Source organism: Bubalus kerabau, chromosome 3 (assembly GCF_029407905.1).
Source record: "Bubalus kerabau isolate K-KA32 ecotype Philippines breed swamp buffalo chromosome 3, PCC_UOA_SB_1v2, whole genome shotgun sequence".
In the NCBI taxonomy this organism is placed as follows: Eukaryota; Metazoa; Chordata; class Mammalia; order Artiodactyla; family Bovidae; genus Bubalus; species Bubalus kerabau.
The window spans coordinates 9,400,678-9,418,312 of record NC_073626.1 but is presented as its reverse complement, the minus strand read 5'-3'; the positions used below and the strand labels follow the sequence as shown (position 1 = coordinate 9,418,312).

Below are 17,635 nucleotides of genomic sequence, written 5' to 3'. Positions count from 1 at the left end.
TATTCCTGACCCAGGGATCGATCCCGTGTCTCTTAAGTCTCTTGCTTTGGCAGGCGGGTTCTTTACCACCAGCATCACCTGGGAAGCCTCCATCCCTAATGATAGCCCTGTTTTCTAGTGTCTGTAGTTATTATGATTGGTATCTATAGATTCTACTTCCTTTCTCTAGCTGATTATTACTAGAAAAGAAATTAAAATATTTCTCTTACATTCAGTCATTTTCCAAAAGTGTATTAGTTGCTCAGTTGTGTCTAGCTCTTTGCGACCTCATGGACTGTAGCCTGTCAAGCTCCTCTATCCATGAAATTCTCCAGGCAAGAATACTGGAGTGGGTGTCTATTACCTTCTCCAGGGGGATCTTAAATTTTCCCAAAATACCTAGTTAATTCTAAAAACTTATATTCCGTAGTTTCCGAGGTATATAATCAGAGCAACTACAATTAATATAATTTTATATCTTGTAATATTTATACTTGTTATCTAGTTCTCTTATTAAACTAAAACCTCTAAAACAATGTTGAAAAGTTGTAGGCATCTCTAGGCCTGATTTTATTTGAAATGACTTAAGTGTTTCACTGTTGAATACCTTGCTTGTCGCATTCAGTTCAGTTCAGTTCAATCGCTCAGTTGTGTCCGACTCTTTGTGACCCCATGAATCGCAGCACGCCAGGCCTCCCTTCGATTTGGCAAAAAGTGTGTCTTATTTAGGTACTTCCCTTTTATTTTTATTTGAATTTTTATTAGGAGTGGTAGTTGAATTCATCAAATACCATTTTAAATCTTGCACAATTAGCAATTTAACTAATTGTTAAATAATGGACTCACTTTGCTTTTTAAAGTTTTTAAAATGAATTGCATACCTTAATGATTACCTTTTGCTCTAGTATTTCTTTTGTAGAGATAATTTTGTTCTTGTGTTTTATACATTAATAATTAAGGCTTTCATGTTTAAGTCCATATCGTCAATTTGCCTAAATACTTTCGGAAAACCAATACATAGTTACCCTGTAGCACATACTTTTTAGGATATTTAGGTATTGCAGATGCTCTTATCTGAATCGGATACTTTTTCAAATACGTCTCCATGTCTTTGTTGAGGGAGGGGAGGAACTAGATTTTTACTGTGTCCTTTTAAAAGCCACATGCCCCACTGTACTTTTTGTTAGAATTCTTAATTCCAAATATGTATGTGTAGATAAGTTGGAAAGATTTTTATAATTGTAAGAATACATAAGTAATTCTTTGGGTATGTTTATGAATGATGCTATAGGAATGTACTGTGAGTCTGGGTTTTGTTGTTGCTTAATATTGCCCTTTTTGCTTTTTCATGAATTGTAAGAATTTTTTTGTAGCTACCCTGTGCATTTCATCTTGGGCTTAATTCTGATAATATTTGGGAGTGTTGGGTAATTTATACATATATATAACTATAATCAGCTTTTCTTTCTTCCTTTTTTTTTAAACAGTTACATGGGAATCGGTCTTTCTGCTCAAGGCGTGAACATGAACAGACTACCAGGTACACTTGTAATTGAATTACAGTGCGGTCTTATGGCTAACTCTGGCTAAAATGTCAAGTAATAACTCAAGATAGTTAAGTACATCAATCTTCTATATTTTTAATCGCTTTATGAGTTCAGAGTTGAAGCTAAATGGTTTTAATAAATTTTATGCTATTTTGCAAAATATGCCATGCCTCGTTTTGTTTTGCTTGTTTTTGTTTTGTGTGTTGGTATTTTGAACTTGTAGTACATAGTGATATCAGCTACTTTAGATGTTTTAATTGGTTGGTTCTGTCTCCTACCCAACACATTCCTGACTTTTAGGAATTCCCCATTTTCAGTTGTTTAATACTCTGGGTATCTGGACTGATGTTAAAAGTAAACTAAGGAGAAAAAAAGCAAAGGAAGGAAGGTGTGAAACACAGTGGTAGACTGTTTTCCTAAAACCATTAATTGTACCAAAGTGATTCTTCGATTATATTTTCTGATGTTCTGCTTACTAATGTTAAAAATTAACTTTAGAGGAAACTGCTTGAAAATTGAGAGAAAAATCTTGTGTGTTATTTTAAACTCTGTGTGTGTTTAAACCAAATCAAAGCAAAATTCCTTTGGTCTGTTAGCAAAGGAAATATGCAGGAGACTGCGTCTTGCTGTTTGTTTGCTTTTTCTGTTAAGAGTCCTCTCTGAGACATAGTTTAGCGTTCTGTGTGGCAGATTTATTTTTGTTAATGTTGTAAGCAGTGTTTTAATACAGAATTTATGTACTGTGATTGTTGAGAATTTAAATGTACTGTTGGAAATTTTACCTTTGTAAAGGGGAAATTTACAGAGATTGTACTATTCTTGCTTGTCTTGTTATAAATTTACTGAATAGTTCTAGTATGGGGGAACCTTACTTTTCACTGTAAATATACTGAAACTTTCTCTTTTAGGCTGGGATAAACATTCATATGGTTACCATGGTGATGATGGACATTCATTTTGTTCTTCTGGAACGGGACAACCTTATGGACCAACTTTTACAACTGGTGACGTCATTGGCTGTTGTGTCAACCTTATCAACAACACCTGCTTCTACACCAAGAATGGACATAGTTTAGGTACTAAAGTAACCAGATGTTATGGTTATGTACTTACAGCATGGTAGTAATGGTTATTATGTAATTCTCCTTTATGAGTAGATGCCTCTGGAGATTATTTCTTTGTTCTTTCTAGGTAGAAGCTGAGAAAATGGTGAAAATTTAAATCTGAAGTATTATGTAATGGGCACATATTCAATTAAAAATCTTAATTTTTTACATTGAAGGCCACATTATATCACACCTGTGGGACTAACTAGAAATAACTGCATGCTCAGATATTTATTCCAGTAGTGGAAATGCTACATGTTTTCTGCTCTGCTTTGAATAAAGCCCTTCACAGTATGATCCAGTTTTCTAGATACCGGGTGCCGAGAAAAAAGCCGTCAGTTTTTAGTATAATATGAGGGTAATGACAGAGCATGGAAAAGCTTATGCTCCCAGCAAAATGAAGGGCATTGACATACTGAAAAATCAGGCCTGCTAACAAAAAATTAACAAAGATTGTAACTATAAGCTAGTTCTGCAAAAGGGAGCAGAACTAAAATGAGCAAATGATAACAAAACTTCTAAAAGACAGCTGGCAAATAGATAGATTAGTGAAAACATCAGAAAATCACTCCGCTGTAAGACTAACAGGAAATTAGGGGTTTTGGTTGAATATCTGTACTACTTCAGATTTAATAACTTTTATGCTCCCTTTTCTTAGATTTTTTTTTGTCTTTATTTTGTATTAAAGTAAGTATAAAGGATAGCAAGGTTGATGCTTTAAAAAAAGTTTCATATTTTTAACTGTTTAAAACATTCTTGATTTATAGCAGGTTATTTCTGATGAGATCAAGTGAAAGAAGGCATCAATTAATCCCCAAAGGCAGAAAATTCAGTTTGCTTATAAACAGTATTTAAAAATTAAACTGCAGATAGTATGCTTAGCCATATAGTAAATATTCTTTAATATAATGCAAAAACTATTCTGTAATTTAATAGTAGAGAATTCTAAATTTTGGGCTATGTTGGTAATAGTTATTTGGGTTTTTTAGTGTCTCGACATACTCCTTATATAATGTTACTGTCTTAGTCATAGTTACATTTGGCTTAAAACTTTTCCTTCTGATTATTACTGTTGATTCTGAAGTTCTGTGTTGGCTAACTTAAAAGCTCTCACAAGTCCACAGAGACTCTTAACATTCTTTCAGTACAAGACCGTTGATAAAGGATGCCATGTATGGTGTGTGTATTTGTGATCTGATTGTTATTGGCAGACTGGTTTCCAGAAGGACACAGCCCTTCTGGTTTGTTGTTGCTCTTCAGGCTCTGTCTGACTTGTCAAAGCAGTTAACTGGGATAGTCTTCATTGGCTTGGCTGCTTAAGGTATTTAAGATCTTAAACCAGAAGTCTGCCTTCAGGTAGGACCTTTGGTTCAGTAATGCAAAGATGACATTTTTAAAACCAAAATGAATTTTTTAATAGTTTGCAAAAACTTTATTTCAGAGAAGAAATTTTATTTTGGGACTTGAGAAGATCATAGGTGATGTGATATTATTTTTTTTCCTATTAGATTTTCACAAGCATGTACATTGAGATTTTCTCTTGCGTAAGGAAGTTGTTTTTAAAACATGTTGTTGTTGTTCAGTCCCTAAGTTGTGTCCGACTCTTTGTGACCCCATGAACTGCAGCACGTGAGATGCTGTTTAAGAACAAGGGTACTTAATGGAATCATGTTCTAAAATTGTCAGTTTGAAACAGTTGGCATTATTCATTCATAAACCTAATATGTGTTTATCAAGCACATGGAGGGTCAGGATAGCAGTGGTCAGTATGGGAGTTCAGTTGTCTGGGTTTATCTCCTGGCTTGGGCTTGTGACCTTAGGTGAGTTACTTACACATCTGTGTGCCTCAGATCATAAAACCAGATCGCTGTAACATGTACCTGTTGAGGTTGCTGGGGCGGACTGAAGTGATGCACGTGAAGCTAAGTGATTGCCATACACTTAGTGAGCGCTCAGTAGGTGGTGTTCATTGTCGTTTGCCAGACTCTGGCCCAGGTGCTGGGGATGCAGTGAGCAAAAAGTATTCCTCTGGAGCAGAGGTCAGCAAGCTATGATGGCCCACGGGCCAGATCAGTCTCGTGTCTGCTTTCTAAGTAAAGTGTCACTGAAACCCAGTCACCACCACCCCCACCCCTGGTTCATTTACTTTCTGTATGTGGCTGCTGTCCTGCTGCTGTAGCAGAATTAAGTAGTTGAAACAAGCCTAGAGAGCTGACCCCTTACAGAGTAATGTGTTTCTCTCTGGACCAGATTCTAGCATCTAGAAGATAAAATATTACTCAGCTACTTTTCCCTTGTATTTCGCAAAGTGGATAATTTGTGCCCCAAAGCTTGGTACATCCTTAGTTTCTGTCTCATGGAGGTTTTCAAAATGTATAATTATTTACTGTATAAAGAGAAACGAAAAGGGTTTTGAGGAAATAATTAAAGGAGAAACATTTCAGTATGCAAGTTAATGCATTTGAATTTTTAAATTTTGTTATAATTCCTCAGTTGCCAGTTACTTTTCTAAAAGTCTCTTGATAATCAGATTAGGAAATACGGAAAAAATTGTTTTCTGTGTAAAACTTAAATAATTGTTCAGCTTGTTAAAGTGCCATTTTTGTGGTCTGAATATGTATAGGTTGTGTTTAATATATTTGACAGTGTTCAAAAGTGTTATTCTATAAAATTAAGTTGGATATTTCATTAGAGATTTCGGTAAAGTGAGGAAGGATCTCAGTAATTACTGACAAAAGTAAATTTTTGCTTAAATGATATAAATTTAGACATTTATATCTATATCGATAGACATTTTTGAGGGAAAGTGATTAGGCTGCTGTTTTATGAAAGGTGGTAAAATTATATATGGTCATGTTTTATTTATTCTTGTTGTTCTCTCTGTTCTTTTTAGTTTTCTGAAATTTTTAGGATAAATTCTCACATTTGTTTGGCCCACAATCACTTTACTTTCTGTTTATTAATGAAACTAAAGGTAATCTGAATGTTTTCACTTTTGACAAGTTAACATATGCGTTTACTGGTTTTTAAAAGTCATAAAAACAGTATTTTAATTACAAAGCACTATTTTTACATTTATTTCAAGGCATATATAGTAGAGATTTATAGTCAGTTTGCCTTTTAACTTTATTACTTTAATGAATAGAGTCAGATGTATTTTCTGGTGGTACAGCACAACTGTAGAGCCACAGACTCGCAACTGGGAAGAGATCTTAAAGATGATGTTTCAACAGGAGGGCCCTCATTATTTTAGGTGGTGGTCATCACCATAGAGGGAGGGATGCTGGCATGGTTTGACTTTGTCTTAGTGTGTGTTTAAACTGAAGAACTGCGATTAGCCAAGTCACCAGTACCACCCCCTCCCATTATTATAGAGCTCAGTCTTTTTAAACATATGACTGAGGTCCTATAGAAATATCTGGTTTGTGTATTATCTTATTTGCAGCTAAGTAATCTGTTTGGATGTTTAAAGGGTGGTCACATCATCACTTTGGGTGTCGGCGGATTTATCCCAGTGATGCTGCCATTGTTCAAGTGTATTTGGTACAACTGTTGAAGTTACTGTCAGAGGGCATTTAAGAGAAATCCTCAACTGTGTCTTTGTCCTTTGAAAGAGGAATTAATTTTGTTTTCTAGAGTGATCAAAACTTTGTATTTTTATGAGAATTTTTTAAAGTAAACAAAGCTACTATATTTTCTATTCACCCCTTTTTGTAACAGAAAATCTTTCCTTTTCCCTTAAAATTATTTAAAAGCTAAATCTAGGTAAGGAAGATTTAAATAACAAGGCCAGATAAAGCAGCTTAGGTGTCAGTCAGAAATTAAATGTAATTATTTTGCAACCGGTTTTCTTTTGTGGTTCCTCACATAGCTTTGAATATTTATCTGAAACCATTTCAGAAATCCTGGAGGCAGCTACCATACCCCAGAAATAAAATTGGCGTGTCCCTAACAAGGGTCATGAGCTTGAAACAGGATGGCATTCACTCAGACCTGCATAAGTGTTATTGAGAGAAAAATTAGTCTTGTTATTTTATATTTAGCTTTTTAATTTTTTTCTTCCTTTGCTGTGTTTTCCCTTCTTTTTGGTGAGAAATTCAGCTTGTCACCATACTCGGCCTGAAAACAACTTCTAATGCCATTTTCTTTTCCTTTTAGGTATCGCTTTCACCGACTTACCGGTAAGACAGACTTTCTTGTAAAAGTAGTTTTGTATTTTTAATTAAAAGAAGTATATAGAAACTAGTACTACTCACATTTAAAATGCAGTCTTATTGATGATTAAGTTTATACGCCATGCTGCATGTACACCAGAGCGCCTTTCTTGAGCTGCCATTGGTGCGGACCGTTGGAAAGGAAGCCCAAAATTGCACTGGGCACCATTGCCCAGGGGAACTTAGCTGTGGCTGAGAACCAAATCGGAAATGTTTATTTAAAAGACACTTTTTAGTATCACTGTGGATTCATTTGAAATATGTTTCTATTGTTGGGCTTTTTAGTAAGTGGCTGTATGACAGTCATTTACTAATTCAGCGTCTATCGAGGCCACTGTGTGGCGAGTTCTCTGCTTGCTTTTATTCAACAAAACAGATGGAGGCCTCTGTCCTTTCGGAGTATTCAAGTTGAAGACCTTAATAAATAATGCATTAAAAATATTTTTAAAAATTTAAATACTTTTTAAAGGAAGAAAAACAGTAGTGCTTGAGAGGACCAAAGACAGAACCCAGGTGGTACAGTTTGCTCACCGTTGTTCAAGGTAATTGCTGAGCAGAATCTTTGGAGGAAGCGAGGATACGAGGATACGGGGAACAAGAACGTTCCAGGCAGAGGGAGCAGTTAGGGGGCGGGCACTCAGGCAGGAGCGCGTGGGGCGTGTTTGAAGAGCATGCAGGGAGGTAGAGAGACTGAGGCGGGCGGAGTCAGACCGGAGGGTGGGGGCCGTTGCCGGCACCTGGGCGTTGACTCTGTGTGAAGGACACTGACAGTGCAGAGCCTTAGCTGTTGTGATGCACCGGATGACAGACAGACGGCAGCGGGGGGAGTCAAGACAGAAACAAGCCGCCTGTGAGGGGCTGTTGCAGAAACTCCTGCAGGAGATGCTGGTGACTCAGCCTCTGGAGACATAAGGAGTGGTTCCATTCTAGACACCTTACATCCCAAATCTAAGCCTCTGTCAGTTGTAACATGCATCATATATAGCCCTAAGGGGAGTGGGGACTAATAAACTCTGATACAGCGCTTTCTTATCATTTAGGACTGATAGTTTATATTCACTGATCTCTTCAGATATTTAAATCTATTAATAAACTTTTGATTGGTATCACTTATTGTATGCCTGAAACAGGACTTTAAGAAGCAGTGACCAGTGAGTGGGGCAGGAGGAGGACTAAGAATTGGGTGTCCTTCTTCAGAGCCAACTGAAGAAGATCTGTCCGGAAGGAAGGAGAAGCCAGCGTGTAGGATGCCGCTGTGATGTATCGCGTCACACGGGCTGAGGATTGACCAGCGGGCTTATTGTCAGGGTTAGCAGGGTGTCTGCTTGCTGTTGAGAATGATACAGTAGCAAGAAAAACAGAGGATGTTGTATATCCAGAAGGAAAGTAGCCGTGGACCTGCCCTTGAATGGACAGGGGGTGATCCCGTGGGTGAGTGGAAAGGAGAGGCTTTTGAGAAGAGTGTCTGGTGGGGGCAGCTGGGTGTTGGTCCAGGTGCAGGTACGAGGGCCCACGTAGCTCAGTCTTGTTGCAGACGTTTTGCTCAGACTCCGTGTCACATGGATTTGGTGAAAGGGCGTATGTAGCTGGTTTGATTTTTTTTTTTTTTTTTTCTTTTTTTCTTCCCTCAGTTTTTGTGGCACTAAGCAAGTAAAATCAACTTGTCAGTTAGCAGATTTTGTTCCTTACTGATAGATAGTGGTGATCATTTTAAAAAGGCGTAGCTAGTTGTAGATATGTTGACTGTTTGGGGTTGCCTTCTGATCATTTTTTGTCCCATTTTAGAATCACCAGTTATATTTTTTGCCTTGTCTGTAATTAGCCAAGGGTGATGTTCATTTCTACCTCAGTGGGTAAAGTGGTGGTTAGGGTGGTGGTTGTAAGTTTTCTGTTAATAACACAGTGGTTCTGAGAGCTCTTTATTTTTGTGACTGTGAGATCTTCTGGGACTTCCACACACAACATATCATTCTTCTACTTAAAAAGGAAAGAAAAAGCCTTTCTCTTAGAGTCCCCACCACCTGTGATCCTTCACTAGCCAGTCATAGCAGTCAGCCTCCGTGGAGGGGATGTTTACAGAAAAAAAAGCTTACCTATTATGGAACCAGAGGGTGCTTTACATCTCTGAAAACTGGAGATGTTTTTCAAAATGACCATTCTTCCCCAATTCACCTCACCATCTTTAGATATAATGATTGTGTTGAGTGTATGCCCTTCTAGATCTGTTTTAAACTTACGTTAGCCAGTATGTCCGTAACAGTCGGCTGGAGGAAGATGGGTCATAGTTGAGGCACCGTTCTGGTAGCTTGCTTTCTTCATTTAGTAATGTGTATTGTGCCTCTTTCTGCGTCAGTATACACATTTTTAATGCTTTCTTTTTGCTTGTTTTTATAATATCTTATTGTAAGATGCACTGCAACGATTTAAAGATGTATATTTTTGCATATTTGACATTTATGAAATGGGGTGTATCCTAGAAATCCATGGCCTGTCACAGTTTAATGGACAGTGTTTCTTAGACATAAAATGATGGTAGATCTTATAGTCAGTGCGGGCTGAGCTTCCCTGATTGTGGTATATAATACCACCTGTGAATGGACATTCTTTTTAATTTTTTATTTGCTATTAAAAATAATGCTGCAGGACATATATCTTTGCACATGTTTGTTTTTCTGTAGGATTAATTTCTTACAGGAAAAAGAATTACCAGCAAGGAAATTGAATCTGTAATTTCAAAATCAGACAAGAAAAAGAAATAAAAGCAATTCAAATTGGAAAGAAAGAAGTAAAGTAAAATTGTCTTGTCAGTTTTAATAGATTTTGCCAAATATCTTTCTTACAAGGTTATATTGGTTCATATTTCTGTATACAGTGAATGAGAGAGCTTATTTTCTCAGCCTTCATCAACACTGGGTATTCTCAGCTTTTAAAATCTTAATCTGTTGTGCAAAATAATCTGCTTATTTTAATTTGCATTTAAGAAATTCAATTCATATCTCTTTATATTTTTAATCATCATCTTAATGTTTCTTCAAATTGCCTGTGTATCTATTGCCAATTAAATTGTTTTTAACTAGTAATTTTGTTTGTTAATTTTTTGTTTTGTATTGGGGTATATTGTGATAGTTTCAGGTACACAGCAGAAGGGACTCAGCCATACATATCCATGTATCCTTTCTCCCCCCAAACTCCCCTCAAATCCAGGCTGCCACGTAACATTGAGCAGACGAACTAGTAGTCTTTGTTTTCCTATATACTGAGATTATTTTTTCATATTTAGAATATTGGTCCTTATAATGTGTGGCAGATTTTTTTTTCTATAAATTTCATTTTTCTTGACATAAGAGTTTTTGGCTTAAAATACTTTTGTTTTAAACTATGTCGCAATTTTGTAATGGGCTTTAATGAAAAGAATACTGTGCTCAAAGTAGAGCCATGAGTTTCCCTTTCTGCGTGTCATTAACAAACTGGTGCTTTTGGAGACACTGTGCAAGCTCTTTAAATCTCCGTTTCTCATTGGTGAAACGAGAAGGTTATAATGAGCTTCTCACTTGTCTTCACCGTAATGATTATTAAGAATCAGTACACGTGTGTGTGTTGTGTTACCACTTGTTTCCCTCACCCAACGTGACTGTCTTTCTCAGTATATTACCACAGTACTCCTTCTGTTTCTGATTTGGGTCGCTTGATTGGTCACCTGAGTTTAAAAATACCTTCTTAGCTTTTTGCAGTGACATCTATCTAAGCATCTTATATTTACACACATTATATTCTCTTAATCTTTACCTGATTTTGTACTGAAAATACCTGTGATAATCATTAAAGCAAAGCAATAGGCATAAATACAGAGACTGAAGATGAAGTAGGGTTTGGAGTTACAGAAAGGTACACTGAGCTTAGATTTTGGTGTTAAATAAGCCTGTGTCCAGTCCCAGCTCTGCCGTGGTGTAGGACAACTGTGAGCACGTTAATTTACCCCAGTCCTCAGTTCCTCTGTCTTCATAATGCAAATAATCATAATGATGATGACTTAACAGGGTAATTATAATGATTAAACCCGGACCTTTAGAGGACACTCAGTAACTTATTCTCCCTTCTGATGTGACAACAGTGATGGAGCCGATAGAAGGACTCCTGTATTTTTTGTACAAATTTTTGAAGCTGTTGAACTTGTTTCACCCTCAAGTCTTAGAGTATATCTTAGAGGAAATGCATTTCTTTATGAATTTGAATGTTTAAATCCTTTCTGGAAATGTGTGCATTTTATTTTTATGTAAAGAATCTCTATTCTTAAAGGCACTGTTTTGCTTATAATTAAGTTCTTATACCATTCCTTAATAAAGGCATCCCAGATGTAGAGAGAATAGAAATTAGTAAACTTAAAATAGTGTATGCCCGGTTAGGATGTTCTTCTATGGTAATCAGCTTCCATGTGTACTTTCTAGAAGCACATCGCAGTATCATACTTCAGAGGATAAATATGAGTTATGCTTGAATCTCTCTATTGTATGACATAATCTTTTTTTTTCTTTCAATTTTTTAATTGAAGGATAATTGCTTTACAGAATTGTGTGGTTTTCTGTCATACATCAACAAGAGTCAGCCATAGGTACACCCATGTCCCCTCCCTCCCAGACCTTCGCCCATCTCCCTCTAGCCCACACTTCAGCCTGTCAAAGAGCCCCTGTTTTAGTTCCCTGCGTCTGTATGACATATTCCTAAGAGCAAGAATTTATTTATTAGAAGTACCTTCATTTATTAGAAGTATAATGCCCTATGGTCTGAATAAATAAGTAGCTTAGGTTGCTGTATATTTTTCTTGATCATTTGCTTTATTTCTTCCTCTATTAGTTTCTGATTGAGATCTAAAAATATTTGTGGAGCAAATTTGCAATTCTGTTATTTTAAAGGTAGCATTTGAAAGAATGAATTTTCTTTTTTAACATAAAAGGGATGGATATTTAGTGAACTGTGTTGTCTTACAGCCAAATTTATATCCTACCGTGGGGCTCCAGACACCAGGAGAAGTCGTCGATGCTAATTTTGGGCAGCACCCTTTCGTGTTCGATATAGAAGATTACATGCGGGAGTGGAGAACAAAGACACAGGCACAGATAGACCGCTTTCCTATCGGAGACCGAGAAGGAGAGTGGCAGACCATGATACAGAAGTGAGTGGGGAGATGCGCAGGGACATCTTCAAAAGTGCGTTTTTTATAAAACATTTCAGCCTTTTGGTGTGAAAGACTGTTTATCTATTCATATGTGTCCTAATGATCTTAATGTATTAACAATGCTTGATTTGGTGACACACGTCCGGAATTGTATTTTAATCTGATTTATTAATTTGCTGGAGGAAATAAAGTGACACTAGATCGCGTAGGTTAATTCATTTGCCATCCTTAGTAATGGGACTTAACGGTTTCCATAAGTTACTTGATTCAACTGTTAATAATGCTGGTGCAGAAGATAAATTCAGAAAGATAATTTAGATTGTAGAATTCACGTTGTGGTTTTGGCACATGAACTTTACTGTGTTGTTCAGCAGTGGTATAAACACTTAGGAGAAAAAATAATTACTGCTCAGTAAGAATAAACATCAGAATAATAGTGTATTTTATATCCTGGAATACAGACATGATGTGCTCATTGCACCTTTCAGGATTTAGCTAAATTTTTCCAGTAAATGGGTAACTGTGTAAGAATAATATCAGCTATATTTGTTTACTTGGATCCCTTTTTTGTCTGACAAAAAATCTCCAGCCTAAAGAATTTTCAGAAGTCCATTTACTTATTGTATATTCTATTAGACATTTAAGAGGAGGTAAGGGGAATACAAATCAAGAGACAGTGAGTGCGGAGCTTGGATTCCTCAGTGCAGTGTAAATGCTTGCGAGTCAGTGTAACAGGCGGACAGGCAGCAGCAGAGCAGATGGCGGGCGTTAGTGAAAGCACTGTACGCGGATGACCTTTGTCTCAGCTTACTCTTTACCCCCAGTTTACAATTTGTTTTATTAGGCAGCTTTTTATGAAAAAGTAGAATTTCAACATGGGAGTCAGTAGGACAATACAAGCCCTGTGACAGTCACCTGTTTTAGACGACTCCTTTGTTTGAAAGGCTCGAGATGACATGTGAATGTCAGTCGTACTGAATAACAGTAGCTCTTAAAACTCCAAATAGTGCAGACTTCAAACTAAATACTGTTCAGTTTAAGTAGTCATTTTCACTATCATAATCGAACCCAAGAAAATTCAAGATACTCTCAGTCTGACACAGTTCATCTTAAATGTCTGTATAATTGAACAGTCTTAAATTTGCAAATCTCGTAAAACTTGTCATGTTTTTTGGAGGAGATAATTTGGGGCAGGATGATGATTCTGGGAACGAGCGTCGTCCCCGGAGCTGTTATCAGAGTCTCCACACTAGTGTTTCTGTCCTGCACAGTTGGAAGAGTAGTGGCTCTGACTCAGAATCCCCAGGTCACCGTGAGTTAACTGCGAGCTGGGCTGGACTGCTCTCTGGGGTCCCGTCCCTTAATGCTCTCCAGTGGTTCCCGCTGAGCATCGTGGCGGGTGGCTATAGAGGAAGCATTACCTATCTTAGTCCTGCAGCCAGGGCTCAGGGAGAGCACCCTCCCCTGCCCCATTCCTCACAAAATAGATCCTCACTGGGGGAAGTTCATGTTAAAATGTTCTCCCCTACCCTCTTAAATTAATCTAACATTTAGATGAAATAAAATGAAAAAAATCCGTTTGTTAGAAATTTCCCCGTGCCAGCCCGGTCCCCTTCCTGAACCACTGCTTCATACCATTTTCTGTTGGGCCCTTGGTAGCGCCAGATGGAGGCAGGTTCAAGAGTTGAATATTTATAGACATATTGGGTATTTCAGTTAATATTGTTTAGTCAACAGTTTTTCTAACATTTTGTCATTAGATCCGAATACCATACTTGTAAATACCACTTGGTTTTTAAACAATCAGTTTGCTCTTTGGAAGTGTCACTTACTCAGTCATATTTGAGGAATTCCTCTCCTGTGCGTGAACATACTACCTGATTTAGATTAGAAGGCTGACTCCTCACGGATTAATATTATCATCCTCATAGACTTTGTTCCGGAAGATTCTGTCTGTGGGGTCACCTTCGTGTTTTTTGTGTTCACACCTTGTGACCCGTTTTATGTAATTGGTGGACAGAACTGCAAAGAGTTAAACTACAGAACAGAAAGAGTTAATCTATTTTTAAACTTTTTATTTTACATAATGCCAGCACTTTACTAGGGTAAGTCATATGATAATAGTAAAATAGAAATTATGGTTAGTACGGTTGAGTAAGGGTGGGAAATAATAGGAAAGGACCTGGGGATAATGGAGTGCTAAGAATCAAAGTTATTTCGTGTCCTTGATTGTCTGGTAATACTTACTTTTAGTCAGAGTAGACTCACTATAGCATTTGAAGTTATCTTTTTGGAAATAACTCTGTGAATAAGACAAAATGATGTTTTGAACTGATTTTGAACCTGAGGTAATTAAAGCCTTCATTGTTCCCAGGGCATAGATTGGTTTTGTAACATCAGGGTAGACCTTGTGTATGTAAATTGTAGTATGAAGCATGTATTCTCTTGACTAAAAGCTGTGTGTTTCTTCTTTTTATTTTAAGAATGGTTTCATCTTATTTAGTCCACCATGGGTACTGTGCCACAGCAGAGGCCTTTGCCAGATCTACAGACCAGACCGTTCTAGAAGAATTAGCTTCCATTAAAAATAGACAAAGTAAGGACCCGTGGTGCATGGCTAACACGTGTTTTCAGATTATAGGTTTGGTTACATTGACTTTTAGAAACCTGATTTTTTCATGAAAGTTTTTTTTCAAATGTATTAATTTGAAATTATGCCTCTGAAATTGACTTTTACTGACATTTTTGAAGGTTACCTTAAAAAATTCACAGGACTGTAGTAGTATTCTGGATGTAGAAAGATGGAATTGTGGTGAAATTTTTGTTAAAATGTTTGCCACTTTTTCTTTAAAAATGTTTTCTTGAGCTTTCAGAAAGTAAACATTTAATAAGAAGTGTGTGTGTGTATATGTTTTTCAACAGGTAAAGTAGTCCCATGATTATTAGATGCTAGTGGAGATACTGTGTGAGATGTTTGCACTTAAATTGCTATCTAAATTGAAGATAGTACTGGTCTTAAGTATTTATTGCTTAGGTCCCAGTGCTAGTGACCAGAGCTGTGGGCCCTGTTCCAACAGGGGCAAATCCAGTTAGCCGTCCTCAAATCGGTGCCGTTAGTCCATCAGGGAGAGCGTGGCTTGATGAGGGTGTCAAGACAAAAACAAGACAAGAGGGATGCAAACAGAACTTTCATAGGTCAGGTTGTTAGAAAACACTGATGACGCTGTGCTGTAGCTGGTGGTGTGCTTGTCTTTTCTCACCACGTTGTACAGGCTGTAGCAGACAGGAGGTGTCGGCTTCCTCTTTCCCTGTCCTCATCGTCTACCCTTCGGGGCATGCTCATTCAGTGGCTGCTGAATTCAGATCTTACTCAAAGGCTAATTTTCATTTAGTACTGGGTTCAAAAGGCTATATAGTATTTGATAAGACATTCTGAATATTACTTCTTTCATATCTCCTATGATCTTTTCTTTAAAAACCACTTTATTGAGGTATGGTTGACATATGAAAAACTATGCCTATTTAGGATATACAGCCTGATGAGTTTGTATATATCCATGAGACCATCACCACAGTGTATATGGCATAACATACCCATCTTTTTCATCTTAGTGTTTAATACGTCAGTATTGCTTAACAGCTGTTTTTCCTATATTACTTATAAGTTTGAATTTTTTTAGTAGTTTATTAAAGTATTTGTTTTTATAATCGGTTATTTTGTCTGAAAATATTCCTTAAAATAGAAACTGAGTTAGAAAAATAAGTGCAGACTCATCACAATTTAAAGACTTTTTTTTTTTTTACTAATTTTTTGAGGGTCTACTAAGTTTCCTTTTCCATTCTTATAAAATTTACCTTTTGCTTTCTCTTTCTAAATAGGAATTCAGAAATTGGTGTTAGCAGGAAGAATGGGAGAAGCCATTGAAACAACACAACAGTTATATCCAAGTTTACTTGAAAGAAATCCCAATCTCCTTTTCACATTAAAGTGAGTTTAATAAATGTTATATTAATTATATATGTGCATTACATAACCAAAATTATTTTCTTGCTTTAATAGTTTTAATTTTTGTTTTACCTCGTTTCAGGTATTTAGATATAATTTTGTAATGTAGCACATTTAAGCAGCGGGTTGAGGAATACGCTTTTGTGTTGAGGACTCTTAAGTAGAAGGCATTTTTCTACTTTCTGTTTGCTCTTCTGTCATTCTATCCCTGTATTTAAAAAATGTGAAACTCTTACTTAGAAGATGGGTATCTATTTTTTCTCTTGTAAAATACCTTATAGTAAGTTTGCAGCATTTTTTAAAATTGTGGTAAAAATATATGTGAAAGTCGCTCAGTCGTGTCTGACTCTTTGTGACCCCATGGACTGTATAGTCCTGAATTCTCCAGGCCAGAATACCGGAGTGGGTAGCCTTTCCCTTCTCCAGGAATCGAAACGGGGTCTCCCGCATTGCAGGTGGATTCTTTACCAACTGAGCTAACAGGGAAGCCCGGTAAAAATACACATATCATAAAATCTGCCATTTTTACCTGTACATTTTTCTGATACTCACCTTGTTTCTGGTACACTCACAATGTTTCTCAGCCACCGCCAGCCATCTGTTTCTAGAGCCTTTTTCATGATCTCAGTCTGAAACTTGGTACCTGTTAAATAGTGACTCTGCATTTCTCTCTCTTCCTCAGCTCCTGGCAACCACCATTCCACTGTCTGTCTCTGTACACTTGAATTGGAGTACTCTGAGTACTTCATGTAAATGGAATCATAAAATGTTTGTCCTTTGTCACCGCCTTACTTCCCTTAGCATCATGGGTGTTCACATCTGTGTCGGAATTCCTGCTTTCATTCTTTTGCATATATGCTCAGAAGGGGATTGTTGAATGTAGGATAATTCTGTGCTTAATTTTTTGAAAATTAGTCCTCACAATTCCATAGCCCTGTACAGTTTTCCGTTCCTGCCAACAGTGGCAAGATTCTAGTGTTTCATCCTCACTTACACTTATTGTTTTCTGTGTCTTTCATTTTTAAAAAAATAAATAATAGCTATTTGGCTTTTTTTGTTGGTTGTATGAATCTTTGTTATCTTAAAATTCAGCTGTTATTAAGTTTAAGATTTAAACTTTTTAAGCATCAGAAATGCTAAAAAATGATCAGAAATGATCATAAAAATTGATCAGAAATGCTAAACCCGATGACAGAACTACTTTGCTTTAGAATAAAAGTTTAAATGTGGCCCGTTTGATTAAGAGGTTGCAGATGGGACTAGGGGTGAGGAAGTGTGGGGAGTAGGCTCTTATTTTGTGTGAAGGTAGGTGTGTACATAAAACTGCATCAGGTACTTCTTAGGTACTATTTGATTTGCGTCCAAGTGCAAATATAATTTTGATTATTTTAGGTTAAAAAAAAATGAGGTCCATTTTGGTTTACTATAGCTACAGACAGATTTTCAGTTTCTTAGTAAATCTTGATTAAAGGTGATACAATGTCTTTGCATTTTACTCTCATTTTTCAGGAAATTTTTAAATAATATTCTAAGCAGTACAGTATATGGAGCCATATTTAACATTTTTAGTATACTCTCTAAAGGCAAGACTTACTGATAAATACAAATTA

At 36.7% G+C, this 17,635-nt stretch overlaps 1 protein-coding gene across 1 annotated transcript in view; it reads left to right on the top strand.

Annotated features, from left to right (window-relative positions):
• Window positions 1-17,635, top strand: part of RANBP9 (RAN binding protein 9) — a 72,602-nt gene that overhangs the window by 38,162 nt on the left and 16,805 nt on the right. The window contains exons 3-8 of the mRNA XM_055570631.1: window positions 1,467-1,519; window positions 2,435-2,602; window positions 6,791-6,813; window positions 11,832-12,016; window positions 14,503-14,615; window positions 15,899-16,007. Of these exons, the coding sequence (XP_055426606.1) occupies window positions 1,467-1,519; window positions 2,435-2,602; window positions 6,791-6,813; window positions 11,832-12,016; window positions 14,503-14,615; window positions 15,899-16,007 (651 nt within the window). The remainder of the gene's footprint in view (window positions 1-1,466; window positions 1,520-2,434; window positions 2,603-6,790; window positions 6,814-11,831; window positions 12,017-14,502; window positions 14,616-15,898; window positions 16,008-17,635) is intronic.